This window comes from Narcine bancroftii, chromosome 5 (genome assembly GCF_036971445.1).
Source record: "Narcine bancroftii isolate sNarBan1 chromosome 5, sNarBan1.hap1, whole genome shotgun sequence".
Classification (NCBI taxonomy): Eukaryota; Metazoa; Chordata; class Chondrichthyes; order Torpediniformes; family Narcinidae; genus Narcine; species Narcine bancroftii.
In genome coordinates this window covers 187,605,500-187,633,270 of record NC_091473.1, presented here as the reverse complement: position 1 = coordinate 187,633,270, position 27,771 = coordinate 187,605,500, and the positions used below count along the sequence as shown (strand labels likewise).

At 52.2% G+C, this 27,771-nt stretch overlaps 1 protein-coding gene across 2 annotated transcripts; it reads left to right on the top strand.

Annotated features, from left to right (window-relative positions):
- Window positions 1-3,666: 3,666 nt before the first annotated feature.
- LOC138764385 (soluble guanylate cyclase 88E-like) lies at window positions 3,667-26,695 on the top strand. 2 transcript variants are annotated; one of them, XM_069940240.1, is made up of 15 exons: window positions 3,667-3,817; window positions 4,981-5,113; window positions 5,885-6,059; window positions 6,271-6,620; window positions 6,979-7,096; window positions 9,241-9,348; window positions 10,141-10,216; window positions 11,132-11,261; window positions 12,215-12,361; window positions 14,900-15,046; window positions 17,261-17,417; window positions 18,005-18,114; window positions 19,108-19,197; window positions 23,231-23,334; window positions 25,222-26,695. In XM_069940240.1, exons 1-15 carry the CDS (start codon window positions 3,690-3,692, stop codon window positions 25,472-25,474), a joined length of 2,226 nt encoding a protein of 741 aa, XP_069796341.1. In that variant the 5' UTR covers window positions 3,667-3,689; the 3' UTR covers window positions 25,475-26,695. The 2 variants fall into 2 exon arrangements, with proteins under 2 accessions (XP_069796341.1, XP_069796340.1); XM_069940239.1 differs by having other exon boundaries at window positions 10,141-10,261.
- The last annotated feature ends 1,076 nt before the right edge of the window (window positions 26,696-27,771 follow it).

The following is a 27,771-nucleotide window of genomic DNA, read 5'->3' as shown; positions in this document are numbered from 1 at the left end:
AGTCTCCCCCAGTAGTTATAACCACCCCATCAGTCTCTCCCGTAACTATAACCCCCTCCCTTGCTCCCCCACACCGTGATGCATTCGTCCAGGGTGCCCGAGACAGAGCCCCTGTAGAAGGTTGGGATGACAGGGGCTGGTGGCCCTGCCACGCCTCATCGCTCCCTAACAGGTCAGGGGTGCGTCCAGGACAGGTCACCGGTGAAGTGAACTCAAAGGAGCTTGGACTCTCTCTGCTATCAAATCGCCTGTGAAAGTATGACCCCCTGTGTCCCCCCCCACAGCGGAGAACGCGTGTAGAAAGGTTGACAGGGCGAGCGCTTTTCTCTTTGGGACCCAAAGGAGGAGGAGAGTCAATCTAATAGAGACTCTCCACGAGGAGCTTAGGTGAAAGGAGGAGGGGAGACGGGATATTTTCATGCATAAGAGTGGTTGGAGCTTGGAATGTGTTGCTGGGGTTGGGGAGGGGGGCGGCGGTGGGACCTGGAACAATAGAATCAGAACAGGGATTGATTCCCATGAACACATCGCGAATTCCCCCTTTCTGCTGCAGATTTACATTGGCTATAAAAATCTAAATGAGTGCAGAAGAAGGGGAGGACGTGAGGCAGAGTCTGGCGGTCAACGCCTGCTCAGGGGGTTGGGGGGGGGGGGAGCTGCCCTTGCGCTCACCTTCAGCCTCCTGTACCTTTCCACTGATAGGAGTGGAGAGGGTGCAGCCTGGGTGGTAGTGGTCCCTGGGCGGTGGTGGTGGGTGCTGGGCGGGTTCTTTGAGGATAGGGGCTGGTTTCTGAAGGTGCCTCCTTGGTGTCGACGCCCTGGACGGAGCAAAAGCTGGTGGCCGTGATGGGGCTGGCGCGCCGAGTTGAAACCCCTGTATGTAGTCTTTCCCTACCCTGTTGCACTGCCCCCCCCCCCCCATATCAGGCAGCAATGCAACCGGTCAGGACGCTCGCCGTGGACCACCTGGAGAAATTGGTACCCAGTCTGCTCCAACTCTTTGCCTTCTTCGCTGTTTCAAAGACTCCGAGGAGCACGGATGCAAGAGGGTTACAGGTGGGAGGCGGGGAAGTATCTGATTGTTGAGTAGGTTCATATGGGTCAGTATGTCATCATGGGCCAAAGGTCCTGTCTGTGTTCCAGAAGTGCAGATGAAGGTGGGGATATTCTATTTTAAATTGTCTTTTTTACATTTAAATTTGGAGATTACAGACCCACGAATCCATGCCACCCAAATATTCCAGTATGACCAATGAACCTGCCGACCCCATACATATTTCGGGCAGAGGGGTGGAACCGGAGCGCCCCGAGGAAATGTGCAAACTCCTTAAAGACAGCGGTGGATTCTACCCTGAGTCGCTGGCACTGTAACACCTCTGCAGTTACCACTACATAATCGTCTCCGACCCTTCTCCCCCAACCCAGCACTGGATGGTGTCTGAGAACTAACAACCCCCAGGGAGAGGGGAGTTGAGACGGTTCCAACACTGGCATCTCCAGCTTGGACTCGCAGAGGGGGCGAAGGGGTGGTCGAAGGCAGATGGTGCCTGGGATCGACAACCCACATTCTCCGTGTTCTCCCAGCCCACCCAACCTTCCCCCTCACCTCCTCGTTCCCCCACTCTTCCCCTCCTCATGTTCTGCCATCCCCTCCCTAACATCTCCCACCCTTCCTCATATTCTACCTTCTCCCCACCTTCTTCCACCCCTTCACCACCCTCCCCATCCACCTCCTTCCCACCGTAACCCACCCCTCCTCCTAATCTTCTCCCACCTCTTCCCTACCTTCCACCCTTTCCCCACCTTCCACCCATTCCCACAACCCTCTGCATATTCCATCCCTTCCTCCTCTCCTCACCACTGTCCATCTTCCCTCCCTCTCTCCTTCTTTCACTCCACCCCTCCCCACATCCTTCTCCTCCTCTCCTTCCCTTTCTGCATCCCTCCTCTCCCTCTCCCCTCTCTCCCTCCGTCCCTTTCTGTCCCTCCATCCCACCCTCTGTCCCTTCCTCTCCCTTTATTCCTCTTCTCCCTCTGCACCTTCCACAGCATCCCACCCCTCCTACCCCCTCCCCACCTCTATACATCCCCTGCCCCACCTTGATCACCTTCCGTCTGGACACAGGTACCCCTCCTGAAAGGTTAATCCTCACAAAGACTGACTGACTATTGGTTCCTGGCAGTGAAGTGTGAGAGGGAGGGACACAGAGAGCAAGGGAGAGAAGGATGGAGAGAGGGAGAGAAGGAGGGAGAGGGACAGATAAAGGAAGAGTGAGGGAATGTGGGATGGACTGTCAGAAAAGAGGGAGGGGAAGATAGAGAAGGAGTGAGAGCGAGGGAAATGGGAGAGAGGAAGGGAGGGAGGAAGGGGAGAGGGAGAGAAGGATGGAAGGTGGGGAGAGGGTAGTAGAAAGAGGCATGCACAAGGAAGGAGAGGGTGTGAGAAAGAGTGAGCAAGAGAGAGCAACAGATGGAGGGAGTGTGAAGGGATGGACAAAGGGAGAGAGAAGCAGGAGAGGGGGAGGAGAACAAAGGGAAGATGGGAGAAAGGAGAGGGAGTGATGGGGAGAGTGCGAGAGAGGGAGAAAGAGAAGCGAGAGGGAGAGAGGGTTTGCCCTGCTGAGTGCCCCGGGAACAGCTGTGCCTGACACCGCACCTGCCGCTGACAGTCCCCACTCCTCGCCCTCAAGCAGCGCCGGGCGCTCTGCAGCACCATGGTCAGCTCCGTAGGATGCACCGGGTGACAGGCGAGACGCCCCGACACACGCCCGAGGGAGGTGAATCCACGCCGCCGGGGACGGTGGGAACGGGGGTGCGAGTTGCTTCCCCACCCGCCACAGTCAGAGAAGGGTGAAGGGGACCGCGGGGGCGGGGGTGTGTGGATTACAGAGACAAGGAGGGGTGTAGGGGACCGGAGGGGGGTTACAAAGACAGGGAGGGGTGCAGGGGACCGGAGGAGGGGGTTACAAAGACAGGGAGGGGTGTAGGGGACAGGAGGGAGGTTACGGAGACCAGAAGGGAGGGTTACCGAGACAGGGAGGGGTGGAGGGGGACCGGAGGAGGGGGTTTACATATGTGTATGGAACCGGAGGGGATTACCGTAACCCTACACCCCTCCCTGTCACGGTTACCCTCTCTAGTCCCCTACAACCTCTCCTGGTCTCTGTAATCCCCTCCAGTTCCCAACATTTCCACACACACTCTACCCCACACACATGATCTCCCCCACACACACTCAAACCAGCATTGTCGGTGCTAATTGAATCTACGCCTTTGTAGCTGAGAGAATCACCTCTACCGGCTGGGCCTCTGCCGGGTTCCTTGAATCAAACTCACGGGTTTTATGGGAACTGGGATCCCTGGAACCGTCTGTGAACATCTCATCCCCAACAGGAGCGGCACGGTTGGCCTCGATGTTGGCTCAACGCCTTTACAGCGCCAGCGATCGGGACTGGGGTTCAAATCTGGCACTCTCTGTAAAGTGTTCTGGTTTTCCCCGGGGCTCCAGTTTCCTCCCACCCTTCGAAACTTACCTGGGGGTGTAGGTTAATTGAGTGTAAATTGGGCGGCACGGGCTTGTGGGCCAAAATGGCCTGTAACCATGCTGTATGTCTACAAATGCCCTCCGTCCCACACCTCAACCCACTCTCCTCTCTCTCCAAGGAGTAGCAAGACGTGCAGGTGTGGCAATGTACGGTCTGTACCTCGAGGCAGTGAACGACTACATCAATGAGTCCTACGGCGAAGATGTGTGGAGGCTGATCGAAGCTCGTGCTGAGATACCTCATCTCAAATTTGTCAAACATCAGATGTACAAGTACGGTCAGGATATCTCAATTCCTTTCCTCTCATGTCATAGTGCAGGACATGTGTAATATTACACAAACTTTCCTTCTGCTTGCGGTAATGCCGTCGCCTGATGTCCCTTATGGTACATTAGAAAGACAAGCAAACAAGAGTCCCTTCAGAGGCACTGAGTGTACATGGATTCGCTCCCCCAGCCGCACAGACTCCTGTCCAATCAATCGGCAAACCCCAGCTCCAGATCCGAACCACCAACCCGATCGAGAAGCCTCCAGCCCGATCGGGAAGCCTCCAGCAGCCGAGATCCCTTCTTGCCCTCAGCACCTTCTCGAATCCCAGCTCCAATACCTGGCTCCCATGAGCCGGTCTCCAGCAGCCCCGCAGTTTATGTGGGTCCCTCAGCCACTGAGCCGCTTGCTGGTCCGCTCCTGTGGTCACTGTCCATAGGGTCATCTCCTCTGCTCCTCTTTCTCAATGGGAGGGGGTGTTCTCCCTATTTCTGGTGCCCTGCACTGGCCCCATTGCTCTCCTGGAGTCTGTGGCCCCTCATGGCTGCTGCCGAGCACAGGTGCTCAACCCAACACAAACCAACTCAACTCAACCCAAGCCAATCCAATTCAACCCAACCCAACTCAACCCAACTCCACCAATTCAACACAACTCAACCCAATCCAATTAAACCCAACTCCGCCAACTCAACCAATCCAATTCAATCCAAACCAACTCTGCCAACTCAACCCAACCCAACCCCATCAACTCAACCCAACCCAACCTAACTCCACCAACACAAACCAATCCAATTCAACCAAACTCATCTCAACACATCCCAACTCAACACATCCAAACTCAACTCAACCAAACCCAATTCAACCCAACCCAACTCAACCCAAGCTAATCCAACACAACTCGATCCAATCCAACCCAACTCAACCTAATCCAACCTAACTCAACTCAACCAAACCCAATTTAACCCAACCTAATTTAACAACCCAACTCAACCTGTCCCAATTTTACTCAACCCAACTCCCCCAACTCATCATGTCTCAACTCAACCCAACTGTGCCCACACATCTTTTTCTACTGAGCTCCAGCTCCTCCTAGTTCAGGGAGGATGATTCTGTTTCTGAAGGGTTCATACTGGGATCTCTCTCAACATCTGAATCTCCCTCTCATCAGCGATAACCTCATCCTACGCATGGCGAAGGCAGCTGGTGAAGTCCTGGGCAAGACTCATGATGAGCTGATGTATGCATTTGGCGTGTATATGGTGAAGAGAATTGGGAACTATGGCTATGAGAGAATTCTCAAGGTACATGTATAACTAAATGCACGAGTCAGGATTAGGAGCATTATAATGTGAAATCTACTCGGAACCTCTGTTTTCCCCAACCACCTCTCACCCACCTTTCTGATCAGAATCAATTTAGTTTGGTTGGGTCAGATTCTATGAGGTAGGTGAGGTTGGATTAGGTCAGGTTCTATGAGGTAGGTGAGGTTGGATTGGATTGGGTTAGGATGCATGAGGTAGGTGAATTTGGGTTGGGTTGGGTTTGGTTGGGTCACGTTCTATAAGATAGGTTCGGTTGGGTTGTGTCAGGTTCTATGAGTTAGGTGAGGTTTGATTGGATTGGATTGGGTTGGGTCAGGCTGTATGAGGTATGTGAGTTTGGGTTGGGTTGGGTCAGGTTCTATGAGGTAGGTTGGGTTGGGTTGGATCAGGTTCTATGAGGTAGGTGAGTTTGGGTTAGGTCAGGTTCTATGAGGTAGGTGATTTTGGGTTGGGTTGGGTCAGGTTGTATGAGATAGGTGATTTTGGGTTGGGTTGGGTCAGGTTCTATGAGGTGGGTTGGGTTGGGTCAGGATCTATGAGGTAGGTAAGTTCGGGTTGGGTTGGGTCAGGTTGTATGAGGTTGTTGAGTTTGGGTTGGGTTGGGTCAGGTTATATGAGGTAGGTGGGGTTGGGCTGGGTCAGGTTGTATGAGTTGGGTTTGGGTTTGTGTGACCTCTCACCTCTCTTTACATTGTTCACCCGCCACCCAACCCTTCCCCTTCTCACGCTCCCATGATCCCGGGACTCCAGGTCCTGGGCCGGAATGTGCGGGACTTCATCAACGAGCTGGACAACCTCCATGAGTACTTCCGCTTCTCCTTCCCGAAGGTACAGCCGCCCAGCTTCTGCGTGGAGGAGGAATGTGAGCGCAGCCTGACCCTGCACTATCGCAGCACGCGCAAGGGCTTCACCCAGTTTGTCAAAGGTACGGCAAGGAGGGACCACCCTACTGTGAGGTGAGGAGGGAGCGTCCCATTACGCAAGAGTGCCTGAGCCACCTAGGCATTCCCCCGTCTGTGGGATCTTTCCGTGTACGTACGAACTTCCGTCCGACGCGACCCCAGGCGCCCATGGGTAAGACCTCAGCAGACCGATCGGACCCTCGTTTTTTCTCCCCCCCTCCCCCCACCTCCCAGGGCAGCTATCCCAGGTCGGGCGCCAGTTCTACAACACAGACATCGAGGTGGAGATCCTGTCCAAGGAGGAGACGGAAAAGATGACCTACGTGGTGTACAAGATGAACTTCGACAATGCCGCCTTCAAGCACCGCACCCCACAGCTGAAGGCGGCGCCCGACTATGAGAAGCTGCCCATGAGGAAAGGGATATTCTTCGACATGTTCCCCTTCAGCATGATTTTCCGCCGAGACATGACCATGTCCCGCATCGGGGACGGGCTCAAGGAAGTCTTCTCTGACCTGCAGGGCAAGAAGGTTCACGAGGAGTTCACCCTGGTCCGGCCCATGCTGGAGTTCAACTGGGACAATGTAGGTGAGGGGGGAAGGGGATGGGGAGGGAGGGATGGGGGAGAATTGGAGGGGGGGGGGGTGAACAGAAGGTAGGGGGAGGGCCCAATCCCAGGATTGAGCAAAAGCCTGGAACTGGGTGTATGGCTGGGGTCTGCATGTAAGGCCTGGGTGTAAGGCTGGGTCCTGTAAGGCCAGGGCAGAATGGCTTAGCTGGCTGATGTGTGGGGCTGAAAGGCTCACAGCCTGACCTGCCCCCCAACCCCTCTCTCATTCCCCATCTCTCTTCCTTCCCCTTCTCTCATGCCCCCTCCTCCCTCTCTCCCCTCTCTTCCCCATCTCTCCCCTTCTCCCCTCTCTCTCTTTCTTCCTCTCACAGATCTACACACACCTCAACAACGTGTTCGAACTGATGTCAAAGGCTGTCGTCGAGAGCAAACAGAAACCCAGCACCTGTAGCACCTACAGAGAGTCGGGAGAAGGGCTGGAGAGCAAAGGTGAGGGGTCTTCCCACTGTGTCTGACCACGGGAGTGTGTGATGGGATAGTGTGGAGGGAGTTTCACTCTGTGTCTGACCCCAGGAGTGTGTGATGGGATAGTGCGGAGGGAGCTTCACTCTGTTTCTGACCCCAGGAGTCTGTGACGGGATGGTGTGGAGGGAGCTTCACTCTGTGTCGTATCCCGGGAGAGTGTGATGGGATAGTGCAGAGGGAACATCATCCAACATGGGGTCACTTCTGAAATGTGTGTGTCTACCCCCCTCTACTGGCCGATGGGGTAAGTATGGCTGGTGAGGGAGATCAGAGACAAAGCCTTCCATTCACTGTGACTCTGTAGTTTGCCAGTCAATGTGGACCTCTTCCTGAACACTTTCCCTCACAGAGCAAGATTGCCCCTGGCCGCGATGCCTTCCATGGCCATGCATGGAGTCAGCAGCAAGAAGCATTACATCTTTCATGTCGGACTCTGCAAAGAAATGGCCCCTTGGATAGGGTTATAGGGGGTGGGCAAACTCATTTTGAAAGCAGCTCCTGAGAGTGGAGGTAGAGATGTTTCCCGTGGTGGGAGAGTCCAGTCGCAGAAGGCACAGGCTCAGAATAAAAAAAAGACCTTTTTAAGAGGAGATGGGGGGATTTTTGCTGCCAGAGGGGAGTGAATCTGTGCAGTTTGTTGCCACGGACGGCTATGGAGGCCAGGTCTTTGGGTAGAGGTTGATGGGTTCTTGATTTGTCGAACACAGAACTCTGTGGCACAGTGCAAGCCCTTCAGCCTGCAGCACTGTGCTGACTCAATCACCTACTCTAGCAACTGGCCGAGAATGTCTCAGTACCATGTCCCCGTCTAATCAAAGACTGTTGTCCCAGCCTCCACCACCATTGCTGCCAGCGCAGTCCCTGCCCCCACCCCTCTCTGCATGAAGACCATGCCCTGCTGTACTTACTCCCAAGCACCTTAAAACGATGGACGCTTGTGTTAGCCACTACAGCCCCGGGTGGGGGTGGGGTAGCCTCTGGCCGTCCACACGCACAATGCCCCTCACCATCTTGGTCACCTCTGTCAGGTCACCCCCTTATCCTCACTTAACCTCTCTTCCAAAGGTGTGCTCTCCAATCCGGGCAACGTTCTTGTGAATCTCCTCTGCCCTCTCTCTACAGCGTCCACTTCCTTCCTGTAATGAGGTGACCAGAATTACATTTTTTTTTAATTCAGGCACACAGCACAGTTGAGCCCTTTTGGCTCAAGAGCCTGTGCTGCCCAATTGACCTACAATCCTGCCCCCCCCTCCCGTTCATTTTGAAGGGTGGGAGAAAACTGGAGCACTCACACAGAACATGCAAACTCCTTACAGACAGCGAGGGATTCAAACTCAGGTGGCTGGCTCTCTAACAGTGTTGCGTTAACTGCTCTGCTATTTGGGACACAATATTTCACGTGGGGTCAAACTAAGGTCTGATATCGCTGTAATATGACCTCATGGCTCTGGCCAGCGCACCGGGAACTTTCCCAACCACACTATTCACCTGTGCAGCAGGACACGGACCCCAAGATCTCTCCATTCATCCATGCAGCTCAGAACCCTCCCGTTAACGTTATATTCTGCCTTCAAATTTCACTGACCAAAATGAACCTCCTCACACTTTTCTGGGTTGAACTCCATCCACCACTTCTCAGCCCAGCTCTGCGACCTATCAATGTCCTGCTGTAACGTCTGGTGACCGTCCGTAACACCGCTGACCCTCATAACGGGGTCAAAGGGTACGGGGAGAAGGCAGGGTAATGAATGGGGTTGAGAGAAGGGATAAATGCAGCAGAGCATGATTCGAATGGAGGGGAGGACTCGATGGGCTGACTGGCCTAATCTGCTCCTTCATCTTATGGTGGGGGAGGTCCAAAACTAGAGGGCAGAGGTTGGAGGGGAGAGATGTTTGTGTACGGAGGCTGGTGGGTGCGTGGACTGCTCTGGTGGAGGAGAGAAGTTTGGTCAGAGACAGGTATGGGGTAAAGGATTGGGGGAGGCGTGGGCCAAACTCAGGCGTCCAGGGAAACCGTAGCCCGCCGCTCTCGCACCTTCCTCGCCTCCACCTTCTGACAGGTGTGGGGGTTTGTGGAGAAAAACGTGTGGCTTGTTGACATCCCACAGAACCGAACGACAGCGGGAAGCACTGCAAGACCCCTGAATTCGTTAGTGGGACGCCAAAAAACACGGGAGGGGAGGACATTGAGCTGCTGGCATTCCGGACGGTCACAGGTGAGCCGACAGGGGCAGGAACTATCCTGAGGCGGTCTCCTAAGTCGCAAGTACATTTGTCACATTCTGGCTGGATCAGGGGGGAAGGATCTCCTATGAGAAGGTGAACAAGTCAAGGTTCCTTCACGTAAATAATATTAAAAATGTAATATACATGATTAATTCCAACTTTTACCTGTCTCAAGGCAAACAAGGAGTCACCATGACCATTACCCGGTGCCCCTAACAATAGGAGAAAGAGAAGCAAAAGAGAGTCCCTTCAGAGACACCCAACTCAACTCAACCCAACTTCACCAACCCAACATAACTCAATCCAACCCATCCCAACACAACCCAACTCAACTCAATTCAACTCAACTCAACCCACCCAACCCAACCCAACACAACCCGACCCAACTCAATCTAACCCAACTCAATCCAACCCAACTCAACCTGATGGGAGGGGAATGTCCAGTGTGACACACGTAGATGTGTGTTGGCTGTCTATCCTGGGCAGTGGGAAGGGGAGTCTATGAAGGGGAGGTGAGGGACGGGGGTCAACAATGGACCCAGGAAAGTCATAATGGAGTGTCTAGGCACACACACACCTCCCCCACAGCTCCACATCACAGTTCAAGGTGTGAGGCATTCCACTGTCAGAGCCCACTGAAGGTGTGGTGAGGTCTGGGGTGAGAGGGATGGGTGTGATGTTGTGGGGGAATTTAGATAACAGAGGTCTAACCTCCCTCTCCGTGTCTTCCTCCTCCCTGTACCCATCCTCCCTCCCCCTCTCCATGTCCTGCACATGAACAGGGAGGTGCAGTGACACCATCTTCGAGGATATGAGGGAACCATCAAAGAAGCCGCTGCACCTGAAGGGTCAGATGAAGTACGTGCCTCAGTGGGACTCCCTCATCTTCCTCGGGACCCCCATGTAAGTCTTCCCCCGTGTTGGGGAATCCACGGGATCACACTGTGTAACCCTTCCACTGCCCAGTACTGTCAAAGTGTGTCATGGGGAATCATCCCCTCAGTGGCAGCCAGAAGGTGTGCAACACAATCTCTCACACACGCACATACCTGTACTTCCACACATGCACACTGGCACGTGCATATGTCTACGTGTACGCACATGCACAGATCTACAATCACACACATGTGCACACACATAAAAATGCAGGCACATGCACTCTCACCCACCCACCCAGCTCGCGTGCGCATGCACGCGCACACACACACACCCCAGCTCGCACGCACACACACACACCCCAGCTCGCGCACACACACACACCCCGGCATGCACATGTAGACACACACCAACATACACTCTAATCCACACTTCCACACACTCACATACTCTCTCTCACTCATATACACCGCTCTCACACACTCTCTCTCTCTCTCCCTCACACATAATCTCTCACTCTCTCTCATACACCTTTCTCACACTCACTCTCTTCCACACCCACACACAGTCATGGTGTAAGCTCATACTCCACCGATCACCTCCCTCACACATTTGCCCTGCCAGCTGTGAACCCGTTTGTCCTCTGATGCCTCCTGCCCCCTCCCTTGATGATTCACTGACCCAGTGCTCAGCCCCCAGGACCCCTTCCGAGGAAGAGGGTGAGGCGGGGTGGCTGGCTGGGATGAAAGTGGGAGGAAACCTGAGGTCGCCCCTGGTGTAGCTCCAGCCATCCGTGGGGTCAGTGAAAGGGATGGGTCACATTGCCCATCATAGTGGGGGGGGGGAAGGGGTCCAGAATTCCCTGAGTTTGACATCCAGCGTCGCCCTGTCACACAGAATCGAGACGGTGGAGGATATGATCAAGATGGGGGTGTACGTGAATGACCTGAACCTGCACGATTCCAGCCGGGAACTGATCCTGGCTGGGACCCAGCAGTCGGCGGAGCTGCAGCTCGCTCTAGACCAGGTGAGGATACTCCCCCTGCCCCCGAGGCCACTCTGCCTATCCACATAAAGGCACCCCACTTCATCCCCCTCCCAAACACACAATACATTAGTCACAGAACATTTAGGAAGAGGTGTGTGTGTGGGTATGTGTCTGCATACGTGCATGTGTGTGTGTCTGCATGCTTGGATGTGCATTGGTTCATGCATGTGTCTGTGGGTGGGTGTGCATATTTGTGTGACCGTGTGTTTGTGGTTAATCTCTGCTGAGCTGTCAGTTTTTCACTTGGCTCGCCTTGCTTTACTGACATTGGCTGTGTATTATCTCTACCATTAAAGACACCCCCCCCCACCCCCGGGTATAACTGTGTATGCACCCATTGTCTTTCATTATTGTACCACTAGTTTCTGCTAATAAAACCCATGATCATTGTTTGACTACATTGCCTTTGCCTACTTCATTAACTTGCACTTTAATGTGTGCATCTGTCTGTCCGTGCATGTGTGCGTGTCTGTGCACATGTATGTCTGTGTGTGTAAGTCCGTGTGTCTGCACACATGTGTGCGTGTAGAACCCATGCAGCCTCCACTGGTTCCTGAAAATAAACAGTTGCTCCTCATCTCCACCTTCAATCTACTGCCCCCGATCATTGAGGCCATGTCCCCTAGTTCTGGTTCACCTGCCAGTGGAAACCACCTCCATGGTTCTACCTTGTCCATCTTTTTTTGGAATCGTACAAGAACCCTCCCGTGCTGCCCCCCCCCCCACCTCATTCGTCCACCGTCCCAGGGCAACTCAATCTCTCCCCAGAGGCTGACCTTCTGTGGATGGAGTCTCTGTTAAGTGATTGAGGGACGATGGGAGAAAGTGGGTCTATCGTGCCAGATCACGTTCTCCAGAGGAAGAAGGAGCTGGTGAGCTTCCCCTGGTGGCTAGGTGATGTTGAGACGCTGATGCGTGTGGTCTTCCTGCAGGAACAGCAGAAGTACGCTCAGCTTCAGGAGATCATCCAGAAACTAGATGAAGAGAAGAAGAGGGGAGACTCTTTGCTTTACGCCATGATTCCCAAAGCTGTGGCGGACCGTCTGAGGAAGGGGGTGACTGCACTCGAAACCTGCCAGGTACCCTGCCTCCCTTCCCCTATCTGCTCCTGGGAGGGAGGGAAAAGAGAGGCCATTCAGCCTGTGAGCACCAACCTCCCCCCCCCCAATAATCCTCTCCCCTCATTGAACTTGGCACCGTCGTTTCGCAACCTTCTGGAGAGCAGAACCTCGCTGGTTTTGATCTTGCTTGTGAGAGGGGGGCACTGTTCTTAAACTGGCCAGAGCTGGCACTGCCTCCTGTGCTGGGAAGGTGTAATTACCACGTAACCATTTACATGGAAGTTCCTGTTGTAGACAGATTGACATGTGGGTTCAACACTGCCACCTGTGGTGGGAGGGTGTAATTACTGCATGACTGTTTACATAGAAGTTCCTGTTGTAGACAGATTGACATGTGGGTTCAACACTGCCACCTGTGGTGGGAGGGTGTAATTTCTTTTTCTTTCTTTGGCTTGGCTTCGCGGACGAAGATTTATGGAGGGGGTAAAAGTCCTCGTCAGCTGCAGGCTCGTTTGTGGCTGACAAGTCCGATGCGGGACAGGCAGACACGGTTGCAGCGGCTGCAGGGGAAAATTGGTTGGTTGGGGTTGGGTGTTGGGTTTTTCCTCCTTTGCCTTTTGTCAGTGAGGTGGGCTCTGCGGTCTTCTTCAAAGGAGGTTGCTGCCCGCCAAACTGTGAGGCGCCAAGATGCACGGTTTGAGGCGATATCAGCCCACTGGCGGTGGTCAATGTGGCAGGCACCAAGAGATTTCTTTAGGCAGTCCTTGTACCTCTTCTTTGGTGCACCTCTGTCACGGTGGCCAGTGGAGAGCTCGCCATATAACACGATCTTGGGAAGGTGATGGTCCTCCATTCTGGAGACGTGACCCACCCAGCGCAGCTGGATCTTCAGCAGCGTGGACTCGATGCTGTCGACCTCTGCCATCTCGAGTACTTCGACGTTAGGGATGAAAGCGCTCCAATGGATGTTGAGGATGGAGCGGAGACAACGCTGGTGGAAGCGTTCTAGGAGCCGTAGGTGATGCCGGTAGAGGACCCATGATTCGGAGCCGAACAGGAATGTGGGTATGACAACGGCTCTGTATACAGAGACGAGGGTGTAATTACTGCATGACTGTTTACATAGAAGTTCCTGTTGTAGACAGATTGACATGTGGGTTCAACACTGCCACCTGTGGTGGGAGGGTGTAATTACTGCATGACTGTTCACATAGAAGTTCCTGTTGTAGACAGATTGACATGTGGGTTCAACACTGCCACCTGTGGTGGGAGGGTGTAATTACTGCATGACTGTTCACATAGAAGTTCCTGTTGTAGACAGATTGACATGTGGGTTCAACACTGCCACCTGTGGTGGGAGGGTGTAATCATCACGTGACCGTTTACATAGAGGTTCCTGTTGTAGATCAAAATGTGGTTATGTCACTGCCACCTGTGATGGGAGGGTGTAATTACCATGTGACTGTTTACATAAATTCTCCAAATTCCTCAGTTATCCAATTAAAAAAAAATTCAGATAAACGAGGCTATCTGAAATTTTCATTTATCCAAAATTTTTTGGAGCAGAATGGGTTGTCAGGCTCCCAGCACTGGCACCAGGGGACTCCCGGGCAGAAGCGGGACCCTCAGGCTCCCAGAATGAGGAGGGCCTCAGTGGGGAAGTGTGGGTGAGTGGTAGTAGGCCAGCATTTTTTTTTGGTGAGTATTAAGCATCCTTTTAATGCTTAAAAAGCCTCTTCTCGTTTGTTGTTGTTTAAACGTGGTTACAAGCGATTTGCTGTTGCTACTGGACTGTCTGTTAAAAAAATGACCGGTTCACCAGAAAAAAAAAGTTTATCCAAAATAGGCCCAGTCCCGATAATCAGAATTGTTCTGTAATATGAATTTTCTCTCGGGAATGGGGGGAGGGCGTGGGGGTATTTCCTTCTTCTCTAGCTACGTGCCACTTAGTGGTGAGAAACACTTCCCGCACGATAGAGAGACGTAGTACTGGACTTTTTTTGACAGAACATTTTTTTGGGGGGGGGGTCTGTTTTATTTTTCTTTTTTCTTTTGATGGAGATGCTAAAGGTGGTTAATAGTTTTGTGGAAACGAGGCAGAGGGTAGTTTTGAACTTTTTGAGTTTAGTGTAAAGGCAAATAGTAAAAAAAATGTTTAAAAGATGAAGGGGAGAGACAGAGTAAATGCAGGTCAGATTTTCTCACTGAGGTTGGGTGAGAAACAAATCAGGGGGAGTGGGTTAAAGGTGGATAGGTTCTTCATGCAGAGAGTAGTGGGGGTGTGGAACAAGCTGGAGTGGTGAATTTTAACATTTGAGAAAAATTTGGACAGAGAGGAATGGAGGGTACGGGTCTGGGTGTAGGTCCATGGGTCTAGGTCGGCGTGGACTATAAGGGCAGAAGGGCCTGTTTCTGTTTTGCAGTGTTCCAGGATTCTAGGATGTTCCGTGCTGATCCTTGCCCGTCGTCTTGTGGTCAGAGGTACTTGATCTTATCCAGAGAAGGGATAGGTGGCGTGACAGTCCTCTCCCCCTCACTCTCTCTCTCTGCTCGCAGGTCTTCCCGGATGTCACCATCCTCTTCAGTGACGTGGTGAAGTTCAACGAGATCTGCATCCACATCACCCCCATGCAGGTCGTGGACATGTTGAATGAGATCTACATTGTCTTCGACACCCTGAGCGAGAAGCACAATGTCTACAAGGTGCTCTGACCCTATCCCCACCCTCGCGCCTGGCTCTGCTGACTCACGCTGGGGAAAGATCACAAGATATAGGAACAGAAGTCGGCCCCCCCCACTCCCCGACTTTCTTCTCCTAACCCTCAATACCCTGACACATCCGATACTAGTCAATCTCTGCCTTAAACACACCCACCAACCTCACTTCCACAACCCCAAGTTCCTCTCACTCACATTAAAGACATTTCTCCACGTCTCAGATTTAAGTTGACACCCTTTTATCCTGAAATTGTGCCCTCCTGTCCGGGACTCCCCGACCATCCTGGCCACATCTACTCTGTCCAGGCCTTTCAGCATTCGAAATGCCTCTATAAGGTCCACCCCAGTCCTTCTGTCCCCCCAGTGAGTCCAGTCCAAGAACCAACAATCTTTCCTCATAAACTAACCCTTCCACTCCTGGTCTCGTTCTAGTAAATCTTCTCCGATCCCTCCCCAATGCCAGCACGTCTTTACTCAAATAAGGCACTCAAACCTATACCTGGTCTCCACGTGGGGGCTCACCAGTTCTTTACAGAGTCTCAACATCACATCCCTGCTCTTGTATCCTATCCTTCTAGAAATGAACGTCAGCACTGCATTCGCCTTCATCACCACCGACTCAACCCTAGAGGTTCACCTCCAGTGTATCCTGCACGAGGACCCCCGCCCCTCCCAATTTAGAATATTCTCCCCATCTAAATAATCATCTGCCCATCTATTCCTTCCCCAAAGTCCACAACCATCCACGTCCCAACAGTGTATTACACCTGCCACCTCTTTGCCCCTGTTCTCCTCATCTATCAGAGTCTCTCTGCTGCCATTTCTGTGTCCTCAGCGCCGCCCGCCTGACCACCTGTTTTTGATGTTTGCAAATTTAGCCGCAAAGCCATCTATTCCATAATCCCGCCACCCACCCCCACGGCTCCACAACCAGGAGCTCTGCCTTTCCAAGCCCCTCCCTTTGATGAACCGACCACTTGGTTGAACCATTCTGAACTCCTTAGCGAAGGGCTCAGACCCGAAATGTCAGCTATCTATCTTTGCTTCCTATGGATGGTGAGTTTCCCCGGGCGCTTTTGCGTCTGAACCTCCACTGCCACGTCTGCACACCTTCCTTGTTTCAAAACACTTGAATGGGGGCTTGACCATTCTGCCTGTGGTGAATGGACGAACTCACAACGACCATAGGTGCTGTGATGGTGGTTAAAAACATACAGTGAATGCTGGAGGAACCCGGCCGGTCCACAGGAGGGAAAGATACATGGCCCACGTTTCAGGCCTGAGATCCTTCTGCAGAAGCAAAAAAGACAGGCAGACCGTGGAGAGAAAGGGGGAAGAATGGGAAAGGGGGGGATGGTGTCCAGACCTTCGGGCAAAAGATGTTCATTGGATCTGACACGAGGAGAGGTGAGAATTGATTTTGGCTCTTGTGAAGGGAGAAGAGAAAAGGGAGAGAGACATAACTGGAGGAAAGGAAACAGGAGCCGAAGATTGGGGGGAAGGGGGGTTGTTTACCGGAAACCAGAGATTGGTTAATCCCATCTGGTTGGAGGGTAAGGCCACCCATTTCAATTCCCCATCCCATTTTCTTGCTGCCATGTCTGCTCTGTCAGCCTGAGGAAATTGGAGGAACAACACCTCATCCTCCGTCTGGGCACCCTCTGTCCCTACAGCATTAACATCAACCTCTCCGGTTTCTGCTAACCCCCCTTCTTCTACCCCATCTCCTTTTCTTTCTCTCTCTTTCCCCCATCTCCTATCACAGAGCCAAAATTATTTCTTATCATATCCAATTAACAGCTTTTGGCTAATGGTCTGCACTCCTACCCCTCCCATTCTTTCTCTCCAGTCTTTAATTCGGACGCCTGCCTGCTTTTTACTCACACCACAAAGAAGGGCTCAGGCCTGAGACGTCAGCGATATATCTTTATTGCGAGACCGTCTGAGTACATGACCGTTTAAATAGAAAATTTCCATTGCAAGCAGGAAATATTGAATGGAGGCTTTTCAGTGACACCTGTGGTGGGAGGGTGTAACTGTAGCATGACCGTTTAATTAGGAAATTTCCATTGCAAGCCTGAAACAATGAATGGAGGCTTAGTAGTGCCACCTGTGGTGGGAGGGTGTAACTGGAGCGTAACTGTTTACATAGAAAACGAGCTCCTGGTATTTAATGCAGCCCTCCACTTGTGTCCGCAGGTTGAGACCATTCGCGATGCCTACATGGTGGTGGCAGGGGTCCCCAACAAGACCACGTTCCACGCGCACCACATCTGTGACATGGCAGTGGACATGCTGAGCTCCATCAACCACCTGAAAGACCCCTCCACTGGGGACAACATCCAGATTCGAGTGGGTGAGCCTTTCGAGGCGAGGGACGGGAGTTTGGGAGAGGGCGAGTGGGAAGCGGTGGTGTGGGGGTGTGTTCAGCAGAGGGTCTCTCTGAAACCAACAGCCCGCTCACCAACCATCTAATCATCCTGGTCTACCTGAGAGCGGGAGTCACCAACCAGGCAAGGAAGGCTAATGAAATGCATTGAGCCAATAGGGAGAAAGTTGGGAATGAAACTGATTGGCTGATGGTAACTGAAGGTTTCCCATGGTGATCTGCTGAGGAGGGAGTGTCACGCTGTGGGAGGGGTGGAGGGGGAGGGGACGGCAAGAGGATAGGGGCGGCAAGGGGGGGGAGAGACCTTCAAAGGAAAGGGAGGAGCAAGGGGGTGGCAGTGAAGAGGGAGGAGGTGAGGTAGGAGGGGACAGTGAGGGGGACAGGGCAGTGAGGAGGGAGGAAGTGAGGAGGGGGATGGGCAGTGAGAAGGGAGTAAGTGAGGGAGAGGATGGTAAGGAGAGTAAGGAGGGAGGGGGCAGTGACAATGAGGAGAGACGGGGGCAGTGAGGAGGGAGAGGACGGTGAGGAACAACCCTGACTTGTGTCTGTACCAGGGATCCACTCGGGGATGGTGGTGGCCGGAGTGGTGGGGTTGAAGATGCCTCGGTACTGCCTGTTCGGTGACACCGTCAACACCGCCTCCCGGATGGAGAGTAACGGCGTGGTGAGTCATGGGGGGAGGCTGGGATCTCACCTCTCCACCCCTCCTCTCCCCAGCAGCACACTCCCTCCCTTTACCAAACACCCACCATCTCCCCTACCCTCTCAGCCCAACCACACTCTCCCCTCAAAACTCCCAAACCCCACTCCCTCCCCTTGCCCTCCCCACTATCTTCCCCAACCCCAAGCTCACTCCAACCACCCACTCCCACCTCCTCCTGTCCCCAACCTCCCCAATCCCTCTGCTCCTCACTCCCACCCTTCCTCATGGCACCTCCCTCCTCACCATCCTGTCCCCTTCCCCATCTCCCCTCCCTCCTCCCACAGTGATGATTGGGGAACCATCTCCTGTACTGAATATTCTGTGGCGTGGAATGGACTGTGTTCTACATGCAGTTCCAAACGCAAGCCAATGTGCAGGAAACCTGGCCCCAATTCCTGAGATTTACTAATCCACCCTCTTTCTTTCTGCATCCCCCTCTCCTCTGCTCTCCCTCTTCCCATCACTCACTCTCTCCCACCTCTCTCCCGCACTCCTTCTCACCTCTCTGCCACTACTCTCTCCCACACTTCTTTCTTCCCACCACTCTCCCCACCACTCTCTCCCCCACCACTCTCTCCCCCACCACTCTCTCCCCCACCACTCTCTCCCCCACCACTCTCTCCCCCACCACTCTCTCCCCCACCACCTCTCTCCCCCACCACCCTCTCTCCCCCACCACCCTCTCTCCCCCACCACCCTCTCTCCCCACCACCCTCTCTCCCCCACCACCCTCTCTCCCCCACCACCCTCTCTCCCCCACCACCCTCTCTCCCCCACCACCCTCTCTCCCCCACCACCCTCTCTCCCCCACCACCCTCTCTCCCCCACCACCCTCTCTCCCCCACCACCCTCTCTCCCTCCGCACCAATCTCTCTCTCTCTCTCTCTCTCCCATCACTCCTGCTCCTCCTCTCCCTTCTACTCTCTCTCCACCCCCCCTTTCCCCCCACCACAGGGAATGCAGATCCACATAAGCCAGACCACCAAGGACCACCTGGAACACGAGCCATATATCATTGAAGAGCGGGGGAAAATCTTTGTCAAGGTGAGCTGGCGGGCCTGCTTGTGCTGTCCCCATGGGATCAGGATATCCCACAAGGAATCCTGAGATCCTCCAGGAGAGCCCTACCCCGGTCCCCTTCTCCCAAGCTCAGTCTGTGAACTGGGTGATTCAAGAATCTTATCCCTAGACCTCTCTCCCTCTCCACACCCCTCTTGTTGGCAGGGGGATGGGGAGAAGGCTTTGTAGATTTCAACCCACTCTCTCCTCACCGTCCAACATTTGTTGTACTGGGGCGGAGTGGGGGGTGGTGGGGGGGGATCCAAACTTGTTTAACGTAGGAGCCACATTCAATAAGAAAAAATATAAAATGTTTTTACTTTAGCATGCACATTTTGTTGCAAAATTTTTATCTAAGAAATGTACACACATATTAATATTTATTCATGTATGTAATTTTTAAACAACTAATTTGCATTAGCTTCAATATCCTAAAAGCACTTTGCACTTTGGACCAATTTCTAGGGTGAAATTTAGGGGGTCGGCTTTTTACATGCGTACACACACACACAAGCCAGGCCCACTAACACTACCAGGGTGAGCATCGGCCCGTACGGTTCCTGTCTCAGCCCATCTCTTTCCGTGAGCCCCACGTTACTGGTCAAAGAGCCGCAGGCGGCTGGTGAGCCGGGGTTTGGCCACCCCTGGCTTACACCAATCCCTCCCCCCCACCTCACTTTTGAAGACTCAGGGCTGAAACATCGACTGCCTTTTCACTTCAACGCACAGAATGGTAACGGACCCTTTCGCAGTGTGATGCGCTGTCAAGCAGAAAAGCAGACACAAAACATAAAAGCTGTTCAACAAGCTTTATTCTGTATAAAATCCCACAGAGATTGTGTGTGAGAGTGGCTGTGCAAGCTCTGAGACTGACCTCAAGGGGCCAGATCTTGTTTATATCCAGGAGGGTGATTGACAGCTGACCAGGTGTTGCCTTCTCCTCCAGTGCAGGTAGACAGGTTGCCCCTGCAGTCGGCTAGTAGTGTATCACCAAACACAGCACGAGCCCATTTGACCTGCAACTACCACCCAACCCTGGTAAGGGTGGGGGGAAAACTGGTGCAACCCACGCAATCATGGGGACAGTGCACAAACGCCTTACAGACAGCATGGGATTCGGACCCCCACCCCACCCCCAACCGGGTCGCTGGCACTGTGTTTCTCCAGCACCTCTGGGCACTGCCCCAGACCCCTCGTTGACTAACACAGCGAGGGACAGGCCCTTCGGCCCACAGTGCTGTGCCGACCCAACTCTGACAAGTTCAAAACACACAGAAACGCCCGAGGAACTCAGCGGGTCTCGCTTCATCCTTAGGCGGTAATGATGGAGTTTCAAGCCTGAGCCCTTCCTCAAGGTGCACCCCCCCCAGTTCAGTCCCTCCCCACCTACATCCGCGAATACTTCACACGCCCTCCATCACTCACACAACTCCCAGCTCCCTGAACTTGGCCTTCACCACGGACGTCCGATCCCTGTCCATCTCCATCCCCCATACCAAAGGCCTCAAAGCCCTTCGTTTCTTTCTGGACAACAGACCCAACCAGCCCCACCACCCTCCTCCAGCTGGCAGAATGTCATCACCCTCAATAACTTCTCCTTTGACTCATCCCTCCAGTCGGGTTCCATCAGCACCTTTGATTTTACTCCAACTACAGCATCTGCAGACTTTTGAGTTTCGCAATCTAACAACTGGTCGAGAATCTCCCCACTGGGTACCCTTCCATTTTTCTCAGTCCCATGTCCCTGCCTAACAAAGACCCTGTCGTCCCAGCCTCCACCACTGTTGCTGGCAACGCAGTCCCTGCCCCCATCCCTCTCTGTGTGAAGACCATCCCCCCTTTTTTTCTCAAACTTTATTTAAAATTTTCAAGAAAAAACCTATACAAAGTCCATAATATAAAAATGAAAAACTACAACTAATCCACCCCATCTCAGCAAACCCCACAAGGGTATTTTTTCCATACAAGATCTCAACTCATTATTGCCAACGAGTTACATTTACCTCAGGCTCATCTTTCCATGAAATCGCCACAGATTGACGTGCTACAGCCAATGCTAGATGAAGTAAAGCTGTCTGAAACTTGTCTCACCTCAAATCACTAAGTACAACCCAAAAATTTTTGGATCTAATAAAAATTTAATTTAAACAATTTTTGAAGAAATTCTCTAATGTTTTTGTCAAAATGGTTGAACCTTATCACAAAGCCAAACTGAGGGTAAAAATGTTTCTACACATAATCCACATCTAAAACACACTTCTGAATTACTAAATCCATATTTTTTCAATTTCTCAAGGGTCAGATACAACTGATGCAAAAAATTATAATTAACCACTCCTGTACTTACTCCCAAGCCCCTTAAAACGATCCCCCCTCATGTTGGCCACTTCAGCTCCGGGTGGAAAAGCCTCTGACCGTCCAACACAATCAATGCCTCTTGAGGTCACCCCCCCCCATCCTCCATCGCTCCAAGGAGAAAAGGACAAGTTCACTCACCTATCCTCATAGGTCATGGTCTCCAATCCAGGTAGCGTCCTTGTGAATCTCCTCTGCCCCCTCTCTACAGCATCCACATCCTTTCTGTGGTGACATACTCATGTAATCGTCGAATTCTTTGGACCATTTTTCAGGTCAAATTTTTTTGGGGAGGGGTCGATGTGCACGGGTCATACATTTGACCCCAGTAAGTACCTACGTTGCTTGAGGCATCGGAAGCTCAAATGGGTGGGTGGTCGCTGCCCAGGTAAGAGTCCACAGCCGGGGCGTCGGGAGCTCAGATGGGCGGGCAGCTAGGGTGTCGGGACCTCGGATGGGCAGGCAGTCAAGGCCAAAAATAGGAGGGTCGACTTTTACACAGATCATACAGCAAACACACAATCTTTGGGCAAAGAGAGGGACAACTATGACACGATAATATACAGAAGGAAAAGTCTCAGCCACTCTTCACCCCTCCAGTCGGGAAGAAGATTCCCGAGCGCGAGATCACGCCCTGCCAGATTCAAGGGTAGTCGTTTTTTTGTGCCCTGGAATTTCACTGCCTTTTCTCCATCCCAACAGCCCCTCTCTCTCCCTTTCAAACATCTGTAATATGCAAGGGTTGCCTCGCTAGACTGCACTCGAAGCGACCTTCCTCCCCGTTCTGCAGGGCATGTGCCTCTGACCTCGGATCTCCTCTGACTCACTTTCCAACCAATCCGCAACGGGAGTTCTCCAGAGTTTCTCCCAAGGGTAAAAATGCAACGTGGGAGAATCTCACCAGGTCAAACCGTGTACTCTGTGTAGCAAAGATTAAAGCCCCATTCACACTTGCAGGAATTAACGGCTATTTGGGCTAAAAAGGGTCTGGTGTGAAAGGAAAATCCTCTCAACGGTGGCGTCAGGTGACGTCATCTCATGCCGGGGATTGACGCCCTCAGCCCCTAGTACAATCCCTGGCATCTGCAGAGGCCGGTGTTGCAATCGGGCAAGTGTGGAATGGGGTGATTGCGGGACTGAAATGATCCACGTTTTTGCATGAGTGCAGGTAACGTGAAGGAAAATTAAAATGAGGGTATAAATGTCACTGAGTCCCTGGCGATGTTCACGGCTTTCTGTAAATAGTGGCCAATCTTTCAAACTGGGGGATTGATGCAGTTACACGGGATTCTCCCCGTAGAATGTGTTGAGAGGCTGGTACCTGCATGGGAAGTAACAGGGTTGTGGTCAAGCATGAAGATGCGAGAAAACGCCATCCTTATCCCAGGACATCGGACAGCCGATTTTACGATTGCAAGCGTAAAAGGGGCCTAAAGACCAACATTTAAGCCCTTCATCAAGGAATGAGGAAAATGTAGCTGAATGGATAAATCCCTCTCCCTACTGTCATCCCTCGGTGAAGGGCTCAAGCCCGAAATGATGGTTCCTTGACATTCCTAAATAGGGTCGATGTTAGGAAACTGCAGGCTCTCACTGTGCGACCTGCTGAGTTTCTCCGGCCTTCAATCACCGCGTCTCAATGTTTACTCCTCTCTCCCCCAAGGGCAAAGGATACATGAAGACATACTGGTTGAAAGGGAAGAGGAGCCCAGGCTTTAAGGGTTCCATGGAGTACAGCAGTGAGCTGAAGGAAGGCAGTATGTCCAGGTAAGGTGTCCCCAGGAAAACTGGCTAGGCTATTAGGTCCCTCCACTCATTGGGATGATTCCTCCTCAATTCTCTCCCAAAAGACTGCCCACTGACCCACTCCCCCCCCCCACCAAGATTTAATCCAATCCTGTCCCCAACCCTGCTCACCAGGACGAGAACTCTCTCATTCTCCCCTTCCTCCTTATCCCTCCAACTCTCTCTCTCCACACCCCCAAATCTCTATCCCTCACTCTACCGGACTCGCTGTCCCCACTCCCTCCAACCTACATCCCCCTCCTCCCTTTCTTCCATACCTTTCTATCCCCCTCTCCATCCTCCCTCCATTCTCTTTTGCACCCTCTCTCCTTCACCCCTCTCTCTATCCTCTCAGTCCGCTCTCTGTCCTTCCCCTCTCCCTCCCTCCACTCTCTCACACCTTTTCTCTTTCCTCTCAGTCCTTCCCCACTCCAACACCATCCCCCTCCCCATCTCTTCCCTCTCCCTCACACCTTCTCTCCATCTCCCTCCATCCTGTCCCTCTATCCTTCCCTCCACCCTCAACACCCTCTCCCTCCCCACCTCCTCCCTCTCCGCTCTCCTCTCCACTCTCTCCACCTTTCTGTCGATCCTCAGTCCCCTCTCTCTTTCCCCACTCCTCTCCCTCCCTCCTCTCCCCTCCACTCTCTCTCTCCTTTTTGCCTCTCCCTCCCCTCTATTTCCATTCTCCCACTTCCCTGCCTCCACGATCCTTCCCCATTCCATTCTCCCACTCTTTCCCTGCCCCCCCTCTCCATTCTATCTCTTCTCATCAATCTACCCTCTCAACTTCTTCCCTCCCTTTATTCTCTCTTTCTTTCTCTCCTCACCTCTCTCCCCATCTTCACCTCGATGTTTTAGGGGTGGGTGGCTATGGTCTGGGGATGGTTTGATAATTCTCCTCCCCAGGGGAGGGGATGGGAACAGGGTGAGGCGAAGGGGACAACAGGGAGGAGATAAGAGATAGGGGACAAGAAGGTCAAGGAGAGGGGCAAGAGGGGGGAAGGTTTGGAAGGGGTCAAAGAGAGGGGAGTGAAGTGAATGAGGGGGAGGGGATGAAGTGAATGAGGGGGAGGAGGGTGAAGTAAATGAGGGGGAGGGAGTTGAGGGGGACAAGGGGGGAGGGGTTGAGGGGGATGAGGGGGAGGGGGTTGAGGGGGAGGGGGTTGAGGGGGAGGGGGTTGAGGGGGAGGGGGTTGAGGGGGAGGAGGTTGAGGGGGAAGGGGGACGAGGGGAAGGAGGGGGATGGGCAGGACCTGCATTGATGATTCTCCCTCCCCTTTCCTCTTTCTCCCCTTCAACCACCATTACTCCCCCGTCCTCCTCTACCCCCTCTCTGCCACTCCTCCTTTTCCTCCCTGCTCCCTCTCCCTCCCTACGCCTCACTTTCTCCACTACCCCTCTTTTACCCCCTCACCCCTCTCTCCCCTACCCCTCTCTTTATTCCCTCCCCTCTTCCTCCCCTTCCATCTCTCCACCTACCCTCACTCTCTCCCCTCTTCCTCCCTGTCTCTCTCCCCTACCCCTCACTCACTCCCCTCTTCCTCACCCCTCCTCCTGCCTCCCCTTTCCAACCCCTCCCACAACCCGTCAACCCCTCCCTCTCACCCATCCCTCTCTACCCCTCTTCTTCACCCCTCCTCTCCTGCCTCCCCTTTCTTCCCCTTCCAACCCATCCCACAATCCCCTGTAACCCATTCCCCTCCACCACTCCACTTCCCTCTACCCTCCCCTTCCCTCACAACCCCTCCCCTTCCTCACACCCCCTCCCCTACCTCTCCCTCCTCCACCCTCCCCTTCCCTCCCCCTACCTTTCCCTCCACCCTCCCCTTCCCTCACATCTCCCTTCCCCACCCCACCTCCAACCAGCCGGAGCCCGAGGGACTCCCCCAGGGACACAGACAGTGGGGAAGACTGCCTAGCCAGCGGCAGCTCCTACGAGGGGTCGCAGGATTTCCGGGAGCTGAGGAGGAGGAGCCACGGCCGGAGGGTCAAGCAGGCCCTGCCCCCACCTGGCATCGCCACGGCAACAGTGCCGCCCGCCCAGCCGGGAGAACGAGCCGCCCCCACGTCGCATGCCCCCCGCGTCCGACTCGGAAGCGTCACCTGTGTGCTGGTGTGACATAGCCTCAGGCTCTGGTTGCTGTGGCAACGCAGCGTGCGGGAAGGGATAGGCGGCTTGGACCTGCTCCCAGGCCTGTTACATCTACCCCCCCCACTACATGCCCCCACATCCTCCTCACACATCCCCTTCTCCCACCCCCATGTACCCCCGCAACCCCCCCACATCTCCCTCACACCCCACCATTTTCCCCCACATCCCTTCACACACCCCATATACCCCTACATCTCCCTCACAGCCCCCTATATACCCCCACATGCTCCTCACACACAGCCCACATCACCCTATATACCCCTAACAATACCCCCCACATACCCCCACATCCCCTCACACCCCCCATATATCCTCACATCCCCCTCACACACCCCCATATACCCCCACATCCCCTCACACATCCCATATACTCCCAGATCCCCCTCACACACACCCATATACCCCCACAACCCCCCACATACCCCTCACACCCCCTCATATACCCCCACATCCCCCCAACAACTGCCCCACATCCCCTTCACACACCCCTATATACCCTCACATCCCCCATATACCCCACATCCCCTCACCCCATATACTCCCACATCTCCCTCACAGTCCCCATATACCCCAACAAATCCCTCACACCCCCCATATACCCCCACAACCCCAACATCCCACTCACATGCCCCATATACACCCACAAACCCCTACTACTCCCCTCCCCATCTCTGTAACCCCCTACACCCCTCCCTGTCTCTATAACCCCCTCCGGTCCCCTACACCACTCCCTGTCTCTTTTTTTTAAAGTTTATTTAAAAATTTACAACATAGAAAACCCTTCTAAATTACTCCCCATAACCCCCACTCACCAACCCACAATCCCATCCCTTACTATCCCCTCTCCCCCCCCCCCGAAGTTTAATATACACACAAAAAAATATTGAAACAAACAAATAAAGTGGGTTAGATTACAATACATCATTTCAACAATTCAAACAAAAATATTAAAAGAAAAATGTACACATTCAAATTCATACATTTCAAATATGGGGGTCAACATTTTTTTCAAAAAAGGAATAACTATTTCTCAAATTATATGTAATTTTCTCTAAAAGTAAGCATGATTGAATATCATTATGCCTCCTCTGTATGCTCAACTCTACATCATTTTTCCAAGTTACCGCTATACACTTCCTAGCTACTGCCAAACTCAATCGAATAAATGCAATCCAATATTTATCCAAACATACTGTTAATGGATTCATATATCCAAGTAAACACAGCCATGGATCCACATATAAATCTATTTGAAATAAATCTCGCAAAAATTTAATAATCTTTTTCCAAAAAGGTTTAACCTTTGGACAATTCCACACAGAATGTACAAAAGTACCTATCTGATCTCACACCTAAAACACAAGGCAGAATCTTTAAAACCATACCTTTTTAACATTTCAGGAGTTATATATAACTGATGTAAAAAATTATAATTAACTAAACTATAACGCACATTAACTAATTTTGTAACACTATATAAACGTAAGTCAGACCATTCCTCCTCAGGAATAAACGTAGCTAACTGCTGTTCCCATTTATCTCTTACTCGCCACACACCTACCTTCTTCATTTTTGACTGTAACATCGATTAAATTTCAGAAACAAACCCTTTCTTTCCCTTGTCCATAACCAATATTTCAAACTTAAATTGTGTTGGTAATATCATTTCTCGACCAATTTTATTCATTAAAAAATCACGTACTTGATAAAATGCAAACAATGTATTTTGTGATATCCCAAACTTCTCCCTATCAAATGAAAGAAATAAACCACCATCAAAGCAATCTTAATTAATGCCAAACCCTTTAAGTCCCATTCTTTCAAATGAGGATTATGCATTGAAAAAGGAATCAAGAAAAAGAATTAGCAATGAAGGAAGATACAACTAAAAGAAGAGAATTGGCAGATAAAAAAATAAAATATGAAACACTACAAACATATAAGGTGGAGAAGAATATAATGAAGACAAAACAGAAATATTATGAACTAGGTGAAAAAACGCACAAAATCCTAGCATGGCAGCTTAAGACAGAACAAGCTAAGAAAATGGTATTGGCATCAAGGAAAAAAGACAAACAAATTACATATAATCCAAAAGAAATTAAGGAAAACTTTAGAGAATTCTATGAACAATTATACCGAACTGAAAACGAAGGGAAAGAAGGGAAAATAGATGAATTTCTAACTAAAATTGAACTACCAAAACTACAAATAGAGGAACAAAATAAATTAACAGAGTCATTTGGAATAGTAGAAATACAAGA

What these genes read in the sequence shown, in the direction of transcription:
- LOC138764385 (XM_069940239.1), top strand. Translation starts at nt 3,690, where the DNA reads ATGTACGGTCTGTACCTCGAGGCAGTGAACGACTACATCAATGAGTCC. An exon ending in AGAAGCACAATGTCTACAAG is followed by an intron (nt 15,047 to 17,260) that starts GTGCTCTGACCC and finishes TTGTGTCCGCAG; the next exon opens with GTTGAGACCATTCGCGATGC. An exon ending in GGGGGAAAATCTTTGTCAAG is followed by an intron (nt 19,198 to 23,230) that starts GTGAGCTGGCGG and finishes CTCTCCCCCAAG; the next exon opens with GGCAAAGGATACATGAAGAC.